The sequence below is a fragment of the Lottia gigantea genome, assembly GCF_000327385.1.
Source record: "Lottia gigantea unplaced genomic scaffold LOTGIsca_1, whole genome shotgun sequence".
Classification (NCBI taxonomy): Eukaryota; Metazoa; Mollusca; class Gastropoda; family Lottiidae; genus Lottia; species Lottia gigantea.
In genome coordinates this window covers 9,125,847-9,142,709 of record NW_008706746.1, presented here as the reverse complement: position 1 = coordinate 9,142,709, position 16,863 = coordinate 9,125,847, and the positions used below count along the sequence as shown (strand labels likewise).

Genomic DNA, 16,863 nt, shown 5'->3' with positions numbered 1-16,863 from the left:
CTGAATTTCGTTTAAACGTTTAAGTGGTGAAAATTGCGCTTAATGGGCTCCGTACAGTCATGATAATAATATGCGTCAAAAAATATTTTTCTCGAGTTAGTCAAGGCCGCAAAGAAACCCACTGAGGATTATTGGACGGAAGATGATTTAATATAGGTATATCAACGTAGATCGATATTTTTCTGGACATTTAGCAACGGACAATGATTATCATTTACACCTGTTTTGTTGTTAAGTGTAAGGGACACACAAAATGAAACAATCATACGAAAAGCTGTTAAATTCAATACATGCTATAAGGATACATACGAGTTATTTTCAATGTAAAGCCTTTCTGTTTTTATTTTTATAACAACCCTAACATGTCATTTAATACTTATATAGGTAAACGTACCATGCGTACCCAAACTCCACGTATTGCATGGTCAACCAAGCCTAAAGAATATAATAGTCAATTATCTTATATAAGCCTTACAATAAACATACATCTAAACCACCTTGATCGGCAATCATACATAACTACTCTTATCTTTCCACTATATAATATGATTCGTTTATTTTTCTATAATGCAGGCCATGCAACTGTAACTCATGTTACAATTAATATTTAAAAGTTAAAACTCTGTCCAAGCACCATGTTATAACAACAAGGTCTTTATTTTTATTGGAACAGTCAATAACAACTCATAATTTAATTGCGCACCACAAGCAATCAGCCACTTAACTGTTCCAGAAGCGATAGACTCTTACCATAGACAGAATAGAGTATAAAAAGATATAAGTATTTTGCACACCCTTTTTTACAAAAGCCAATCATTTGGGATCATTGGTTGCTCACTGCTATCGAGCTATGTGTCATAAAAGGATTTATTTTTGGAATATCGGAAAAAGGGTGTTTTTATACCCCTTCCCTCTAACCCAACACTGTCAATAATAAATATAATGGGTATCAGCGAGTCCAGGCATTGACCCATTAATTCCATACAAAATGAAGGAAGAGCATAATAACTAATAAATAATTCAATCTAATAACATCAGTTAATTACTTTATGTTTTGGATACATTTAGTGGAATTTAAAAAATAGCGAGGTTTATAAATGTATTAATAATGAAATTATATAATAAGAGGGAATTATTGCTTTATTGATCAGGTACCCAGCTGATTCAAGATACTATCATCACAGGTCGTATGATCGACGACCAGAATATGACTTATCAAATGGAGATTATCAGTCTAGTCAACACTACAGAGACTTTGATAACCCGTACAGGATGTCAGAATCGGTAGGTAGACATATCTATATGGGTACAGATAATCAATGATCAATGCCAGAGAGGTTTGGTCAAGGACCAGCTGGTAGAGAGGATTCTTAGTTGTTATCTTCTTATAATGGTTGTTTCTTTATTTCCCGCCAGTTGAAATTTACTGTTGTTGTTAGTTGCTCTCTATAGGAACTCTTGTGTGCCATGAACTTCTATATCTGTATCGTCTTATTTCAGGGATATCACTGGAAAGATGACATTGCCAACGGATTTAATAAACCTTCCAAACACAAACCTCTTGCTGAAGCTGAAGTCACCAAGGATGATGACAAAGTACAATGGTCCTATTCTAAAGTTGGTGCCCGTTTCGCTGAAAGAACCACCATGCACGGCATTCCTTATGTATTAGTGTCTAAGAAAAATTCGGCTAAAGTTGCGTGGATCATTATTTTTCTGGCTGGTGTAGCAGTCATGATCTTCCATCTATTTTTTCTATTTGAAACGTATTTAGCCTTCCCAAAACAAACCACCGTCAAATTGGGTTTCGACAATCTGGATTTTCCAGCTCTTACCATCTGTAATGTGAATCCAATCTTAAAATCACACCTGAAGTGGACATCAGAAGATCTTCGAGAATTAGCATGGGAATTGGATCCAGATTACATCCTAAATACGTATTATTCCCAGGTACAGCAAATATCAAGGTTTTACAAAATCTTAAAGCTTATTTTGTAAACCGGGACACTGTTTCTCAAGTTTACCTTAAAAATTCAATGCCGAATGCCTTAATGATATTGTGATTGATTTTCTTCATTCAGTACAAAAAATTGATAACATGAATTAGTGCATTAGAAGGCAGAAATCAGGAAGCAGTGTGTTTCCCCTTTCCTTTAAACATAAGTTCATTGTTTAAATAAAACACTTTAAGTTAATCTATAATCTCAAACAAGAATTTAAGCATCTAACTACAACAATGGCAGAGTAGTTTCAATCCTAAAATTCGTTGCATAAACATGATAGTTTTTTTCTACTTGCATTTTGCTGAACATCATTTATGATGGCATTGTAACTGTGTTTGCTCCAATGTAAATGGATTCTGATAACTTTTATTGCTTGGATTTGCTTATTATATATTCTGAAACAGTTTGTTTTCTATAAAAGGAAGAAAGCGAAGGAGAAGGTACGGAGAAGAGGAAAAGGTCTGTAAATAGTTTTGACGAACTTTTGTCCAGGCACCGGAGATACATGGACAAGGTGAAGGTCAATGTATCAAAAACTAGAGAGGAAGCAGAGCAGTCGTATGAAGAATCGTTTGATGGAGACGAATGGGAAAGTATCGGTGAGGTTGATGCTGTTGTGAAAGCTCGTCGTGAATTTTATCAGTTATATAATAAAGAAGATAGGTAGGTAAAACTCCCATTCTATCCATCTTCGGAAACGCAGTATCGCCGCTATACATACTGAAAACAAAAATTACTTACAACAATTTATAACTGTAGAGCTTAGAAGCTTTAAGTATCCCGGTCTCTTCATGCTTAAATGTTTGTGGACACTTGGACAATGAGACTAAAAATTACCCTTCTTACCTTAAAATAGTATATTCTGCGGATTTGATTCTTATGAATTCTTATAATGAGCTCTGTCCGAAATTGAAACGAAGTTTCAATGGACAAGTGTGACGTTTTCAGAAAGTTTCCAATGCTATTTACAGAGATACTCGTATCGAGATTGGTCATGATTTAGACATAATGCTCATTAAATGCTCGTTCGCTGGACGGAGTTGTTTCTCTGGGTATGTAAGGTTCCTTTTTGTTATTTATTTCTGTCTTAATGCTTTGAAAAATAGATAATTATCCCCGGAAAGTTATGATTTCACAGTTACCTCTTTTATCATGTTATATCTATTGTAAGGTTGATGTCGATTCACATCAGAACTGTTATCTATGAAGGATAAGTAGGCAAGAGGTTGAGACAAATTTAAGACAAGAACTATAGCCTACTGTTTTCAAAGTGACCTACAGATGAGTTGATGCGAAGAGCTATAATGTCTTGATTGTACCAATTGTACATAATTGTTTCTTTTTCATATTGTGGATTTTAGCAATTTTACGATGTCAACTAATCCTGTATATGGAAAATGTTGGACGCTGGATAACAGAATATTTAAAAGTCGAAAGAGTGGACCAGATCAGGGTTAGTAATTGTTTCCAAATACCTAGCTGTTTAACAAGCAGTGTGTTCTTGGAACGAAGCTGTCCAATAAGCTGTGACAGGGTGATAATGGCACGGATCTGTCCAATAGGCTAAATAGCTTTATTCGAAGCAGACATACAAGACAGCATTGTCTTCTTGCTGTCCATAAATCTCTGGCTATAACAGCTTGTTCGTGGCACGAATCTGTTCATTAAGCTATAGCACCGTGTTCTTGGTACGAAGCTGCCAAGTAAGCTATAGCAGTGTATTTTTGGTGTGAAACTGTCCAATGCAATTTAGCAATGTGTTCCAAATAAGCTATAGCAGCCTGTCTCGGTGCATTTTTTGGTGTGAAACTGTTCAATAAGCTATAGCAGTGTGTTCTAGGTAGGACGTTTTCTAATCACCTTAAGAAGCTTTTCGTGCTAGGAAGCTGCCCAACAGTGCGTTCTTACTACAAAGTGGGATCTTGCTCAGATTAGATAAATTCACTATCATTCTACTTTGATGTAGCTTATTCATACAAATTGTTGCATTTATACATGACAAAGTTTTATATCTGTTACAGGTTTAGAGTTGATATTATTTCTACAGAATCATGAATATTTAGAAGGACTAGGCAATGGATATGGTGCTAAGGTATTGGTACATGATAAAGATGTTATGCCCGATCCATATGACGAGGGCTATTCCGTATTACCAGAATCGGCAACTAGTATTGGAATTGTATTGGTAAGATCTGCGTAACTTCCAGGATTGAAACAATCTCACATGAAGGAATATGATGGTAGGGCGTCAAAGTAAAAGTGTCTCACCACAGAAGACTCGCTTCTAAAGGATTCGCTCCATTCATCGTTACGGAAACTGCAGGCTAAGTGTACCAAACGTCCGTATAATAAACTGTTAGGATAGAAAGTTAGTCTGCTATTAATTCAATCGCTTGATAAAGATATTTTTTTTCAGTCAAGAATTTCTAGATTGGGTAGTCCACATGGTAGTTGCCAAGAAATACAAGCATTTAAAAGGCTTTATGGTGTAAGATATACCAGAACGGTAGGCTAATTGTCTATTTCATTATCTTTCCTAAATAAAGACTAACCAGATGGTAGATCATCCAAATATCAAACAACTACATGTATATTATAAACGTAGTAAATTTTTAAACCATAAACAATATACCGATAAAACAATAAATATACCAAATAAATATATAACAATATTAGGTGGACGCTCTAAAAAATTGGAAAAACCAAAATGCATCAGATTTCCCGAGAGAGTGGACATGTCCTGCCTCTCGATTGATATTCGTCAGTGCATTTAGGTCTTATAAATCTGTGGCGTATAATGAACCCCTGTCCAGGTCTTGAGTATTGAATGGTGCTAGTTTTAAGAAGGCTGTGGTTATTTCAGACATGTCAGAGATTTTGTGAAGCTACGGCTGTGATGGATGTTTGTAAATGTTTGGATAGTTTTAAGGAAGAGGTGAATTTAAGGATTGCTAAAATTAGAAGTGATAAATTGGAGGTCTGCTCCAGTGATAAAGGTCAGTATGGTGTATTTACGCTGATCGACTCTATGGTTTAAGGCATCAGTTGACCATAATGTGCACAACAGCAAGAAAGACCGCGAGATGCCATTAATTGGAACAGTTGAGTGTTAAGGATTCTTATGCGACTATTTTTTAAAAGACATTGAGCTTTAATTAAGCCATTTTTGTTTCAGAATTGTCGTGTTACTTCGATTTATTAAGAGAATTTCAGAAAGGAAATAGACGCTGCCAGTGTGATGATCCATGCGAGTAAGTCTAGGATATATTAAGCAAAGACCTTTAATTGCGTTCAGCATTTCTACTCCTGATCTAGCTTATACCTGAAAGCCCAGACCACGGAGGTAACTCTCTGTCTGCCCCTGGACAGACCAAGCAAGGAGACTCCGTTGTGTCACAGTGCTCTGTCTGGCCTCAAACAGTATGTATATAAAGTAACGAGAATCCCGATGTAGGTTGTGTCTCAGTGCTCTGTCTGGCCTCAAACAGTCTGTATATAAAGTAACGAGAATCCCGATGTAGGTTGTGTGTCTCAGTGCTCTGTCTGGCCTCAAACAGTCTGTATATAAAGTAACGAGAATCCCGATGAAAATCCTTTAAACAATTAAATTTTAACATAATTTATATTTCAGGGAAAACAAGTATGAGAAGTCGATCTCCCAAAGGCAGTGGCCAACGACGTCATACTCGGTAGGTGCTGGGCTCGGGACAGTTAAGTCATGCTTTTTTCACCCAAGGACACAAAGAAACATTTGTCGGGAATCGAGGAAGGGCCCACACAATTAACACTTTAAATCAGTCTGTTTGTTTGCATCGATTTCATTCTTGTCAAGTACATCTTAGAGATAAATCTGAATTAAGTTAGATGTAAGTTGTGTTATATCCGAAGATATGTCTATATCTATATAGATTTTCAAATGGCATACGGAATATTAAAACTTTTTGCCCACTTCTTCTCCCAGATATATGTATAATATATACCGGTACAAGGCTTTTTAAACGTGGAAATGTCGGCAAAATTAGAAAGTTTGAGAATACAGTAACCTTATGTTTAAAATGTACATGTTATATTTTTTTAGAAATTATTACTAGCATATTTATGTGATATTCACGGAAAAGAAGCCTGTTCAAATTATTACACAAAAACTGAACGTCAGCTAGCGTAAGTAAAGAATCATTACTGTTAGGGCTTGGCCATATATAATAGAGTTTCACATCCAATAATTCAATTCTGATTTGGAAAAACTAGTGACCACTTCCGTTTCAATTTGAAATGATTGAATTAGTTTTTATTTTTCGGCATTTGCTTATTCTATTCTAATTTCCAGTCATTACAGGATCCGAGTCTAACATTGCTTGGTAATAGGAGTCCACAACTTTCCCGTGAAATAGACTTGCATTTTCAACTGTTCATTTCATTGTGCCCCTGAATATCTGGAATTACTGATTTTCAGGCAAAACTTTCTACAATTGAATGTATATTACGAAGATTTGAATTATCAGAATATAACAGAGGCTCCAGACTATGAGGTAAATAATGATATCGAATATTTTATATGGGTTCAGATTGTCTGGCAATTAGTGGTATTTTTTTTAAACAAAGTTAAATCTTTTTATTCATGGGTCTCAGAAATATAAATTAGATTGATTCAACTTTCTTCTAAAAACCCAATCATACCTATCAGTTATTAGAATGAAGTCTGTCATGAAAGTGGTATTAACATGCCGATGTCAACTAGTTAAGCCCAACGCAGACGAGGAACATTTCTGTCGACGAACAAAAACATCGAACAAATACATTTGTTTTCCGTTATCCGCAGACGACAAACATAATTCCGCAGACGACGAACATTTAGCTCGAACAATACGCCAGTGTCACGGAAAATCACATGACCTCAAAATGGCGACGTCCAGAAGAAAATGTAAAATTGCGTTAGCTATTTTATTAATTTTAAAAAGACGCCAACGTAGACGGCGAAATAGGAGCATTTGTGTCCGTAACTGGATTCAACGGCGTAAAGAGCAGGGTGTGTTCGGTAACGTTGTACAGGAGCTGTCGACTGACGACCTAGCAATGTATCGGCGATATTTCCGGGTTGACAAAGACGAGTTAAACACAATATTGAGGCAGATTGCGACCACATATCTACTAAAATCTGCTCCTTCTCCACAGTCCAATGACGATGAATGTTCGGCGCTAATGTTCGTCGTTAACGCAGACGACGAACAAAGAATTGTTCGGGAGGCGAACAATTTTAAAAAATCAAACATGTTGATCGAAACAAAATTTTTACGATTGTTCGCTTAAAATGTTCCTCGTCTGCGTTGGGCTTTACTGATGATAAAGTCAGATTACCTACAATATCTGCATAAGATACTTTTAAATGAAATTTTGTTTAACGTTCTACTTTTCTGCATCTGATTGGTAGATGAGCAATGACAGACAATAAGATCTGAGGGAAATTTGGCCAAAACAGCAGCACTGGCCATTTCATTCTGATTTCCATTTGTAGGGATCTTTAATCTACACAGCCTGTAACACACGGACCTCCCTCCGTTGATTTACTCATGTGTTCCTCAGTCCTTCCCATCTGCATCACTGACAAATAGTGACATCCTACCCTGACTAATCAGTACATCACTATATAACTACTAATACTCTATTTTATTTTCAGTTTGCTCAGTTTATATCTGATGTTGGTGGTACATTAGGTCTGTGGATTGGATTATCTGTACTGAGTATTATAGAAATAGGACAATTTCTTATAGAGTTATTCCACTACATGTGTTGTAGATCAAAGAAATAATTGTCTGGATCTACATTGAAGTAATATTTTAATACAATTTCATGTCTATGTCTGTGCTGTAATAAAGAGATAGTGTTGGTGTTGTTTATTTTAAAATTTGTCTTTATATTTGCCTTACTATCTGATTTGTACCTTTTCAGAATAAGACTTCTGGACCCTGACAACCTTTGAGAAAATCGTACAAAACAGGCTGTTATTGCAAGATGGCATCATAATAGCAATAGCATATGACTTGGAGAATGTCAATAATGCACAAGTGACCATAATCTAAACTTCCAAGGTACATTGGTGTAATAAATAGGGAACCAGTTAATTGTAATTACAAACCTAGCTAAAAAGGCATATTAAGTAAACCGTGTCCCATAGGTGCCACTTAAATCCATCAAGGCTTATGATTGAAGAGGATGTCTCAATATCCATATTGCTATTATTAAACAACGTTGAAATAATTATGATTTATTTATTCAACATGGTAGCAGAATAACAATGAATTGACCATGAACATTTCTGAACCTTTCGTTACATTTCCAGTTTAGAGTTTACTTTCACATAGCGTTCACTTCTATAAATTATCACTTAAAAATCCTAAACTAGTCTCCATTACTTTAATTTACTGAAGAGCTCTTTAGACGTCTGAAATATACCAAAATAGCTTATTGTAAGTTCAAGGGATATAAAACACAATGGTATATGATCACTAAAGGAAAGAAAGAAACAATTTTTCTTTAAAAGGATAACATAGGTAAAGGAAGGGGTAGTATATCCATAATAGTGTTTATTTTCTAATAAACCAGTAAATAGTCTAGATATTAACAGTCAGGCAATAATCTGACCATAAAATGCAAAATCAGAATTTCATTGCAAAATGCTTATGCTAAAGTTATGTCAGTTTGAAAAGAAAATATGGAGACAGCTTTATAAATTTAACAGTACAAAATTTACCTGGGTTGGAAACACAAAATATGCATAATAGACACATGCTTTCAACAAGTTTGTTGCTGGATCTAATTAATCAGTCTGTTGAGTACTTAAAAAAAATCTGTACAATTCTGTTTATCAAAATCTCGTCCAAAGTATGGCAAAATGGAGAGTAAAAATGGTCTTACTTACACAAACATCTATACAATGCATGAAATCTATCAATTCTTCATTACAAGTTTCCTCTGTTTTTTCTGTGTTGTTTATTCTTTCATTACAAGCCTCTAATTTCTCTTTTAAAGAAGAACATCCTGGTAATTGAGAACATTTATCTCTTAGTTCCTGTTGTGGATCCTAAAATGACAAATTTTTTGTATTGTTAAATTGAACATAAAACCTTTAAAAATAAGGAAGAGGAAATCTTTTTCAGTGCCATTTTAAATTACACTTTCAAAATAAAATAAAAATCTTCCATGTTTACATGTAATTGTGTGAAGACAGGCAACACTTTGCAGTCAATTCTGCCAATATTAACATACAACAGAGACTGTACATTAGGAAACAGATCCTCTGTTTACTCGGATGAATCTGAACTGTCATCCCCTCTGATTAGCATGACTGATAAGGGGATTCACGAAACTAGCCTGGACCTAAGATTATAGAAGAGCATCAAGTTTCTATACTTACTACTAATTCTTCTTCTTCCTCTTCTTCTGGTTCCTAATAAAATAAAACACAGCCTTTAGATTAATCATATGAAAAGGCCCCAAAAACAAATCTGATATAGGCCTATAAGCTTACTACTCTAGCCTACTAATTTACAACCAATCCAAAACTAGATTTTGAATCTGTGCCACAAACACGAACCAAACTGGTTTAGGAATAGGATTTCTTGTAAACTAATAAGGCCTTAATATTAAAGGGACAAGTTCGACATATTAGGGGGTGGTTTTGGGCCTCGAATATATGTACATAGTTTTCACATCAAATAATGCCTTAAAAAATATCTCAAACTAAGAATTTCACTTTCTAAATATGGCAGAGTCTCAAGAAAAAGGAGAGTTCTTTTTATTGTTCAAATGGGGTCAATTCTAGCCACAGATGAATTTGAAGACTCAAATTTTGACGGTAAGATGTGAACACTATTTCTGATTAGCTAAGCTAATGCACCTGAACCTTTTAGTACAGTCAACAGTAACTAGGCAAGGAAATGAAATGGAATAGTATTTTCAGTTTGAATTTTCTCCTCCAAATTTGGTTAATGAAAATGAGTTTTACACAATGTGAAATTAGAAACGTTTTGCTAGTACATCGGCAATAGCATAATATGTGACAGTGAAAATTTATTTTCAAACTACTAAGTAACTCAGTAAGAACATTCGAGTTTATTTATGAACAACCAAGGGCAAAAGGGTGACGTCCACATTATACAACATCTCATCTCGAATGAACGAGTACTAATATAGTATTTAGACACTTGCAAACTGCATTATCTGGAAATCTAAAGGAAAATAAACATTCATCAAAATCAATTACCCCGTTGGTAACGGCTTTAGTTTGTGTGTCGTCCTTCATTTTTCAACTTGCAAGATCTTTCTTCAAGATGCAGAAAACCGGAAATGGCAGCGATTAGATCGTACGGATTGGTTCGGATTTAGGCTAGAAATGTTGCAAATTCCGAAAAATTCGACATATTTGGTATCAAGGTAACCTATTTCCAAATTTTGTTGCAAAAGTTGAACTACTTAACTGTGATTTTTTTTCACCCAGCTGATAAAAATCCAAAGTTCAATTTTTATCTGTCAATATTCACTAACTAATCCGTAAAGTTCACACAATTAAGGTTAGGTTCGTTTCATTTTACAAACTGAACTATTTCTGAGAATAATTATAAAGAGTAAAGTCTGTGTGACACATTATAGAGTAAGTTCTATGTGACACATTATAAAAGAGTAAGTTCTGTGTGACACATTATAAAAGAGTAAGTTCTGTGTGACACATTATAAAAGAGTAAGTTCTGTGCGTCACATTATAAAAGAGTAAGTTCTGTGTGACACATTATAAAAGAGTAAGTTCTGTGTGACAACTTATAAAAAAGTAAGTTCTATGTGACACATTATAAAAGAGTAAGTTCTGTGTGACACATTATAAAAGAGTAAGTTCTGTGCGTCACATTATAAAAGAGTAAGTCCTGTGCGACACATTATAAAAGAGTAATTGTCGAAGGAGACTTTACCCAAATTAAGCATTCACATGTTATCAAAAGTAGCTGCTATCTTATTAATAAACATAATTGATTATTGAAAAATGATTAACATTTCTTTCCAGATTCTGATTTATAGATCTAGTTAAAATGGCTGAGAATGAATATTTAGATTTGAGTTTCAAGAGAACACAATCATCCAGTGGAGATTCTCAGAAATGTTGGATGGATTCCTCAATAATGATGGCTTTAAAGTGTGACATTGGAGAATGTATTGAAATAATACAAGCTAATAAATCATTTCTCTGCAGTGTTTGGCCATCAGACCTTACATGTGATAAGTCATTAGTTAAATTTGAGGACTCGGTTTGGTGTAAAAGTAGCTTGAAGGAGAATAATTGCAGACTTAAATGTTGCCAAAGTGTGAAAGCTTCCTCTGTGTCCATTGATGTAATTGTAAAAGATTTTGAAAAATTCAGTTGGTGGAAATCATCAGAACATATATTAAAGAATTTAAAACAGAAATGTATAAAATGTTTAAGGAATTTTCATGTCAGAGAAAACTTCAGTGTGAATTTGGAATCATCACGTTTGGCCAATTTGTATGGCATTCATTCTTTAAGGATCAGGGAAATTGAACGAGAAAATAACTCTGAGGTTGTGTCTGTACACAGTAAAACAAAACTCACCATTAATTCAGTCATAAGTACAGAGAAATATAGTGTCTTAGGGAGACAAGAAACTGTTGAACTCGGAGGTGTTGATCATATTTATAATGAAATGAAGGAACTTATTACATTGCCTCTACTACAGAACCCTGATTTCAAACAGTTGAATTTAGACTCACCTAAGGGTATTTTATTACGAGGTCCAGCAGGTTGTGGTAAATCATCAATGGTGAAGCTGCTATCATATGACTGTAAGGCTGCTTTAATAACTATCAATGGACCAGAGGTCTTGGGATCTCGACCAGGGGAAACTGAAGATAATATTAAAGTATTGTTTGATAAATGTAAGAAACTAAGTCAAGAGGGACCATGTATTCTGTTTATTGATGAACTAGACTCACTGTGTCCAAAGAGGAGTTCCGGAAGTTCCAATGAGTCCAGAGGAACCAGTACTGTGATAGCATGTTTAGATGAAGTACAATACATAGAGAATATTATTATTATTGGAGCCACCAACCGACCATCTGCTGTTGATTCTTCTTTACGAAGACCAGGAAGATTTGAAAGAGAGGTAATATATTTTTATAGACTTGCCAGAAGGTAATAATTTTAAATTGTACTGGTACTTCAAGTTTTGCATGTGAATGATTTACTACAGACATTAAATATAGCATGTTCATGATTTTCTATAAGACAAAGTATGTATGTAAATGATTCTCTGCAGATTTGAGATTCTGTTTATTAATGATTTCTACAAAATATGATATTTTGCTTGTAAATGATTTACAACAGAAATATTTTATTTATTTCATGTACCCGTTATAAGGTTATTATAAATTTACATCTTGTTTCAGATTTTAATGAGTGTACCTAATAAAGAGGAAAGAAGGGAGATAATAAAATTATTAATAAAGAAGCTACCTACTAGTGATATAGATATAGAATATATGGCCTCTATAACTAATGGTTATGTTGGGGCTGATTTAAAATCTCTATGTAATGAAGCTGTATACAATGCTATGAATAGAAATGATGATAGTCAGGTAATTGTTAACAAGACCTATTCAGAATTTTTTTAGACACAACTTACACATAGAAAAGCTCAGTTTTCAGGTCATCATAATGTTTCTAATATTAGAATGTTATCCTCATCACAAAACCACAAGGATTTTACTGATGTGGAAACTAAGGTTAGCTGTTCATATGGGGAACAATGTCGCCCCATTTGCTACTGGTGTTGTACGTCATTGCATAATGCATAATGTTGCCTGGTTTCAATTTCAGTCTGTATCTCTTATATTTAAGGAAAGAGAGATAACTATGTGTGATTTTAAAGAAGGTATAAAAAAAGTGATACCAAGTTTAGAGAAGGGTGTAGAAGGTATTGTAGAATATAAACCTGTATTATGGAGTGATATAGGTGGTTTACCAGACATTAAACAACAAATAAAACAGGTACCAATCTATCAATATGATGTATTTCAGGTCACAGTTCTAAAAAAAATATAACCTAAATAAATTTTTTTTCGTCATTATGGAAATTTACATTAGAAGTTTCTTGTGTCAAAAATATTTTGGAGAGAGTGGTTGAAAGGGTTCAATAGTTTGAACATAGATTAACTCTTAAAAAATATGGAGAATATTTCATAAGAGTGCTAGCGCCATATATCTATTGTAAAAGTTAACATATGGATGTTTCTGACGATGATGGAGTGATAAGTGTATCTTTATTTCCATTTCAGGCTGTAGAATGGCCAATGTTACATCCTGAAGCATTTGAAAGGTTTGGATTACCAGTATCTAAAGGTGTATTATTGTATGGACCACCTGGTTGTTGTAAGACTACTCTAGTCAGAGCTGCTGCTACTTCCACACATACTACCTTTATATCTCTTAACGGTGCTCAGTTATTCTCTCCCTTTGTTGGAGAATCAGAAAGAATTGTGGCTGAGGTTTGTTAATAATGATGTAGTTTAAAGTCAGCTTGTAACTGATATTTCATGTCTGAACTTTTTATTTTTTATGTTAGTGGTGGTTGACCAAATAGTGTGCTGGCTACAGCGAACAACTTTAACTGCAGAGCTACAACTATGCTAAGGATGTATTAACATTTCTGACCATTCAATATGTTCATATGTGTTTCTTGTCTTTTTAAAGCATAATAATCATTTGTGGGAGATGAGAATATTATTTGTCAAAATACTTTTTTAATTGAAAAAGGATAGACTAATGCCGTTGTCCTGGTAAAATTTTCCTCATTGCACATTTCAGGCATTGTCTGTCTTATCTCAAATAGGTACAGAAAAGAAGGATGTTAAACCTCATTCATATTTCATTTCAAAATATATTTCAGACCTTCCAGAAAGCGAGATCACTGGCTCCCTCTATAATTTTTCTAGATGAATTAGATTCTATAGTTGGTAAGAGATCAGGGTCTTCACGAGGTGTTCAAGAAAGATTGTTATCAACATTATTAAATGAAATGGATGGTATTGGAGTAAGACTGGATGACAGTGTATCCAGTACTGGAAGATCTAAAGCATTAGAGGGTGATTCAGCTGCGAACCAGGTCACTAACAAGAATTTGTTATATGTTTTTTTTTTTTTACCTATATAACCCTTCTTATAGAATTATGAGAATTATGCAATCAGGTGTATATCCCCCTAAGCTCTGTATATTTTTACACCTACAAAGTTAACCATATTGTTCAGAAAATGTAAAACAAAGTTGATGCATCAATTATTTAGTGATTAGGGGTTGAAAGCATACATTAAGCTGACTTTCAAAAGCACTAAGGATGTCATCAGAATTCAAACAGCACCTAATTTCCCTACCAAGCTATTCACCTGCCGTTATGCAGTGTTAGATGACGAAGTATGCCTTTATAATTTGATGATGATGTATTCCTATGTATATCTTACTGGTAAAATAATGTAACTATGTAATTCCAGACTGATGCTAGAGGTAAAATGAAAGTAGATAATAGTAGAGTATTAGTTGTAGCTGCTACCAACAGACCAGATTTAGTAGATTCTGCCTTATTAAGACCTGGAAGATTAGATAGAATTATATATGTACCTCCTCCAGATTATCAGGTAGGTTTTTCTTCTTACACTTTTACACTATTATAACTTACCATTTCATTTTATCTGAAATTTTTCATTTTCATTTTTTCTGATGACAGTTTAAACAGAAACAAAATTGTTATCTAATTTCAATTAGATTTTTCCGATTTTTGGATGTGTTTATTGAAATCTTATGCAAACTGTACCAATGCCCCTTTAGTAAATTCTCTAATCTGGCTAGGATATTTTTGAATGAGGCCTGAGGCTCATGAGAATTAATTGAAATTTTAATTATTTTATTTTAGGCTAGATTAGAAATATTAAAGATAAGTTGTAGAAACATACCAGTTGAAAATATAGATGTAACATCTTTAGCTGAACAAACTGAATTTTATACTGGGGCAGATTTAACCAGCCTGTGTCGAGAGGTATGGTTTGGCATGTTGTAATTTATTTATATGCAAATTCAGGCCAATTTAGGAACAATACTGATTAATAAGACTAGCTTGCTGGCTAGCCTAGTGATCCACAGTTCTATCCTGACATAAGTTGAGATGATTCCTTTTGTGATGAGAGAATGAAAACCTTTTACTTGTGGAGTAACATCTTCAAAATGTCAAGGTTTTAGACATAGTTCATAATAGTTTGATAAACTCATTAAGCTTGATGAAAACTGTTGAATGAACAAGAGTCTAGATAGACTTGTAATATTGTCATTGTTATTTCAGGCTGCTATGTGTGCTATGTCAGAGTCTATAGAAGCTACCAGTGTTACAGAATCACATTTCAATACAGCTAAAACTCTAGTCAAACCTTCATTGAACCCTAGTCTTATACACAAATATAAACAACTTCATTTCAAAACTTGATGTTTATAAAATCTCTCTATATTTCTTGAGAGGTTCTATGTCATAATAAGTGTCTGTAATAAGTAAAAGATAAAATAAAAATTGTGTATTGAAATACAATTTAATATTTCTATAGTACAATATATATACATATACATCTAAAAATAGGTTATTATTTATGATGAAATGGTTGCTTCAATGATCATTTTATACAGTAAAACCCCTTAAAATTCTTTGTTTTTCTCCGTCATTGTGTTAAAAAAACCAGGCTAAGTAGAGAAACTATTCTATTTATAACTATTTCTCTATGACAGAACCATTTGAAACAGCACTCTTTCTAATCTAGTATTGATCTATTAATCTCGATATTCTGATTCAACCGCTATCTTAACCCTTTAAGGATCCTTGATTGATTGTATTACCCCTCTTTCCCCTACAAATCCTTACTATTTAATGATATTCTTTTAGGTTTTCCCTGCAATCTTTTACATCTTTTACATGTCAGAATATAACCAGACTGAATAGAACAACTTAGTTATAATTGTCCACAAATTTTATGCCAAACTACAAAAAGCTTCATTAACCCCAAAAAATTTCAAAATCCCCCCCTAGAAAGAAAACCCCTGGAAGAGAGGCTTCTGTTCTGGGTTTCACTGCATTGACTTAGTTGATTCATACCCCATAACCAACAGTATCATGATTGTTATGATATGATTGAAATATTTTCTATATACAATGATTAATGATTTAAAAAATGATGATGTAAGCAAAAGTGTTTGTGCATAACCGAGTCCAATTCAAAACATGATCATGAAAACATGTTTATTCTGACTTTTACAGTTCAGTTACTAATTATTCTACCTAAAAATAATATCATATGTTTATATTTGGACCCCAATATGCAAAAATATCTTGGCTCATCTATAGTTCTATGCAATTATTTTTTGACTGTCAGAGGTCTCTTTCAATTGTAAGGTCTTTCCAAACCATTAACAATATTTTTGTTTGTTTATGTGCACCTTTACACCACCAGACTTTCACAAGAAATATGTATCAAAAAGCTTTATGATATAAATTTTCTGACATAATAGTGAAACTGGTGGATTTTACTCAGAGTATTTTTTAGGTTGATCTATTAAACTTCTAAATTCTAAAATTCCTACAACTATGATTCAGTTCAGAATATTTTGAATTCTTTTAAAAGCTTTTTCAACTTTACTTTCAAAAGTTCTGTCCTCTATTGAAGAAAGGCAAAAAAGGATGTATCTGAAATATTCTATCACTGAACTTTGCTCCTTCAAATTCCAACTTTCGTCAAACTTTGGCATCATGGCATGCATTTCCAAATTTT

The 16,863-nt window shown here is 33.8% G+C and overlaps 3 protein-coding genes across 3 annotated transcripts; 2 read left to right on the top strand and 1 right to left on the bottom strand.

The window, feature by feature from the left end:
• Nucleotides 1–1,272: 1,272 nt before the first annotated feature.
• Nucleotides 1,273–7,809, top strand: LOTGIDRAFT_152546 (hypothetical protein; the record flags this gene model as incomplete). Its single annotated transcript, XM_009045976.1, has 12 exons — nt 1,273–1,284; nt 1,501–1,950; nt 2,425–2,666; nt 3,365–3,456; nt 4,025–4,188; nt 4,420–4,509; nt 4,867–4,999; nt 5,179–5,254; nt 5,635–5,692; nt 6,082–6,164; nt 6,457–6,532; nt 7,678–7,809. The coding sequence occupies 12 exons, from the start codon at nt 1,273–1,275 to the stop codon at nt 7,807–7,809; spliced, it is 1,608 nt and encodes a 535-aa protein (XP_009044224.1).
• A 1,056-nt stretch (nt 7,810–8,865) lies between these two features.
• LOTGIDRAFT_102443 (hypothetical protein) lies at nt 8,866–9,066 on the bottom strand (the record flags this gene model as incomplete). The annotated part of the gene is made up of 1 exon (XM_009045975.1): nt 8,866–9,066. A coding segment is annotated over one exon (201 nt), but the record flags the coding sequence as incomplete, so codon positions are not given.
• A 2,611-nt stretch (nt 9,067–11,677) lies between these two features.
• LOTGIDRAFT_101176 (hypothetical protein) lies at nt 11,678–15,428 on the top strand (the record flags this gene model as incomplete). The annotated part of the gene is made up of 8 exons (XM_009045974.1): nt 11,678–12,169; nt 12,453–12,647; nt 12,883–13,053; nt 13,341–13,550; nt 13,952–14,111; nt 14,591–14,694; nt 14,970–15,092; nt 15,393–15,428. Coding segments are annotated over 8 exons (1,491 nt in total), but the record flags the coding sequence as incomplete, so codon positions are not given.
• Nucleotides 15,429–16,863: the final 1,435 nt, after the last annotated feature.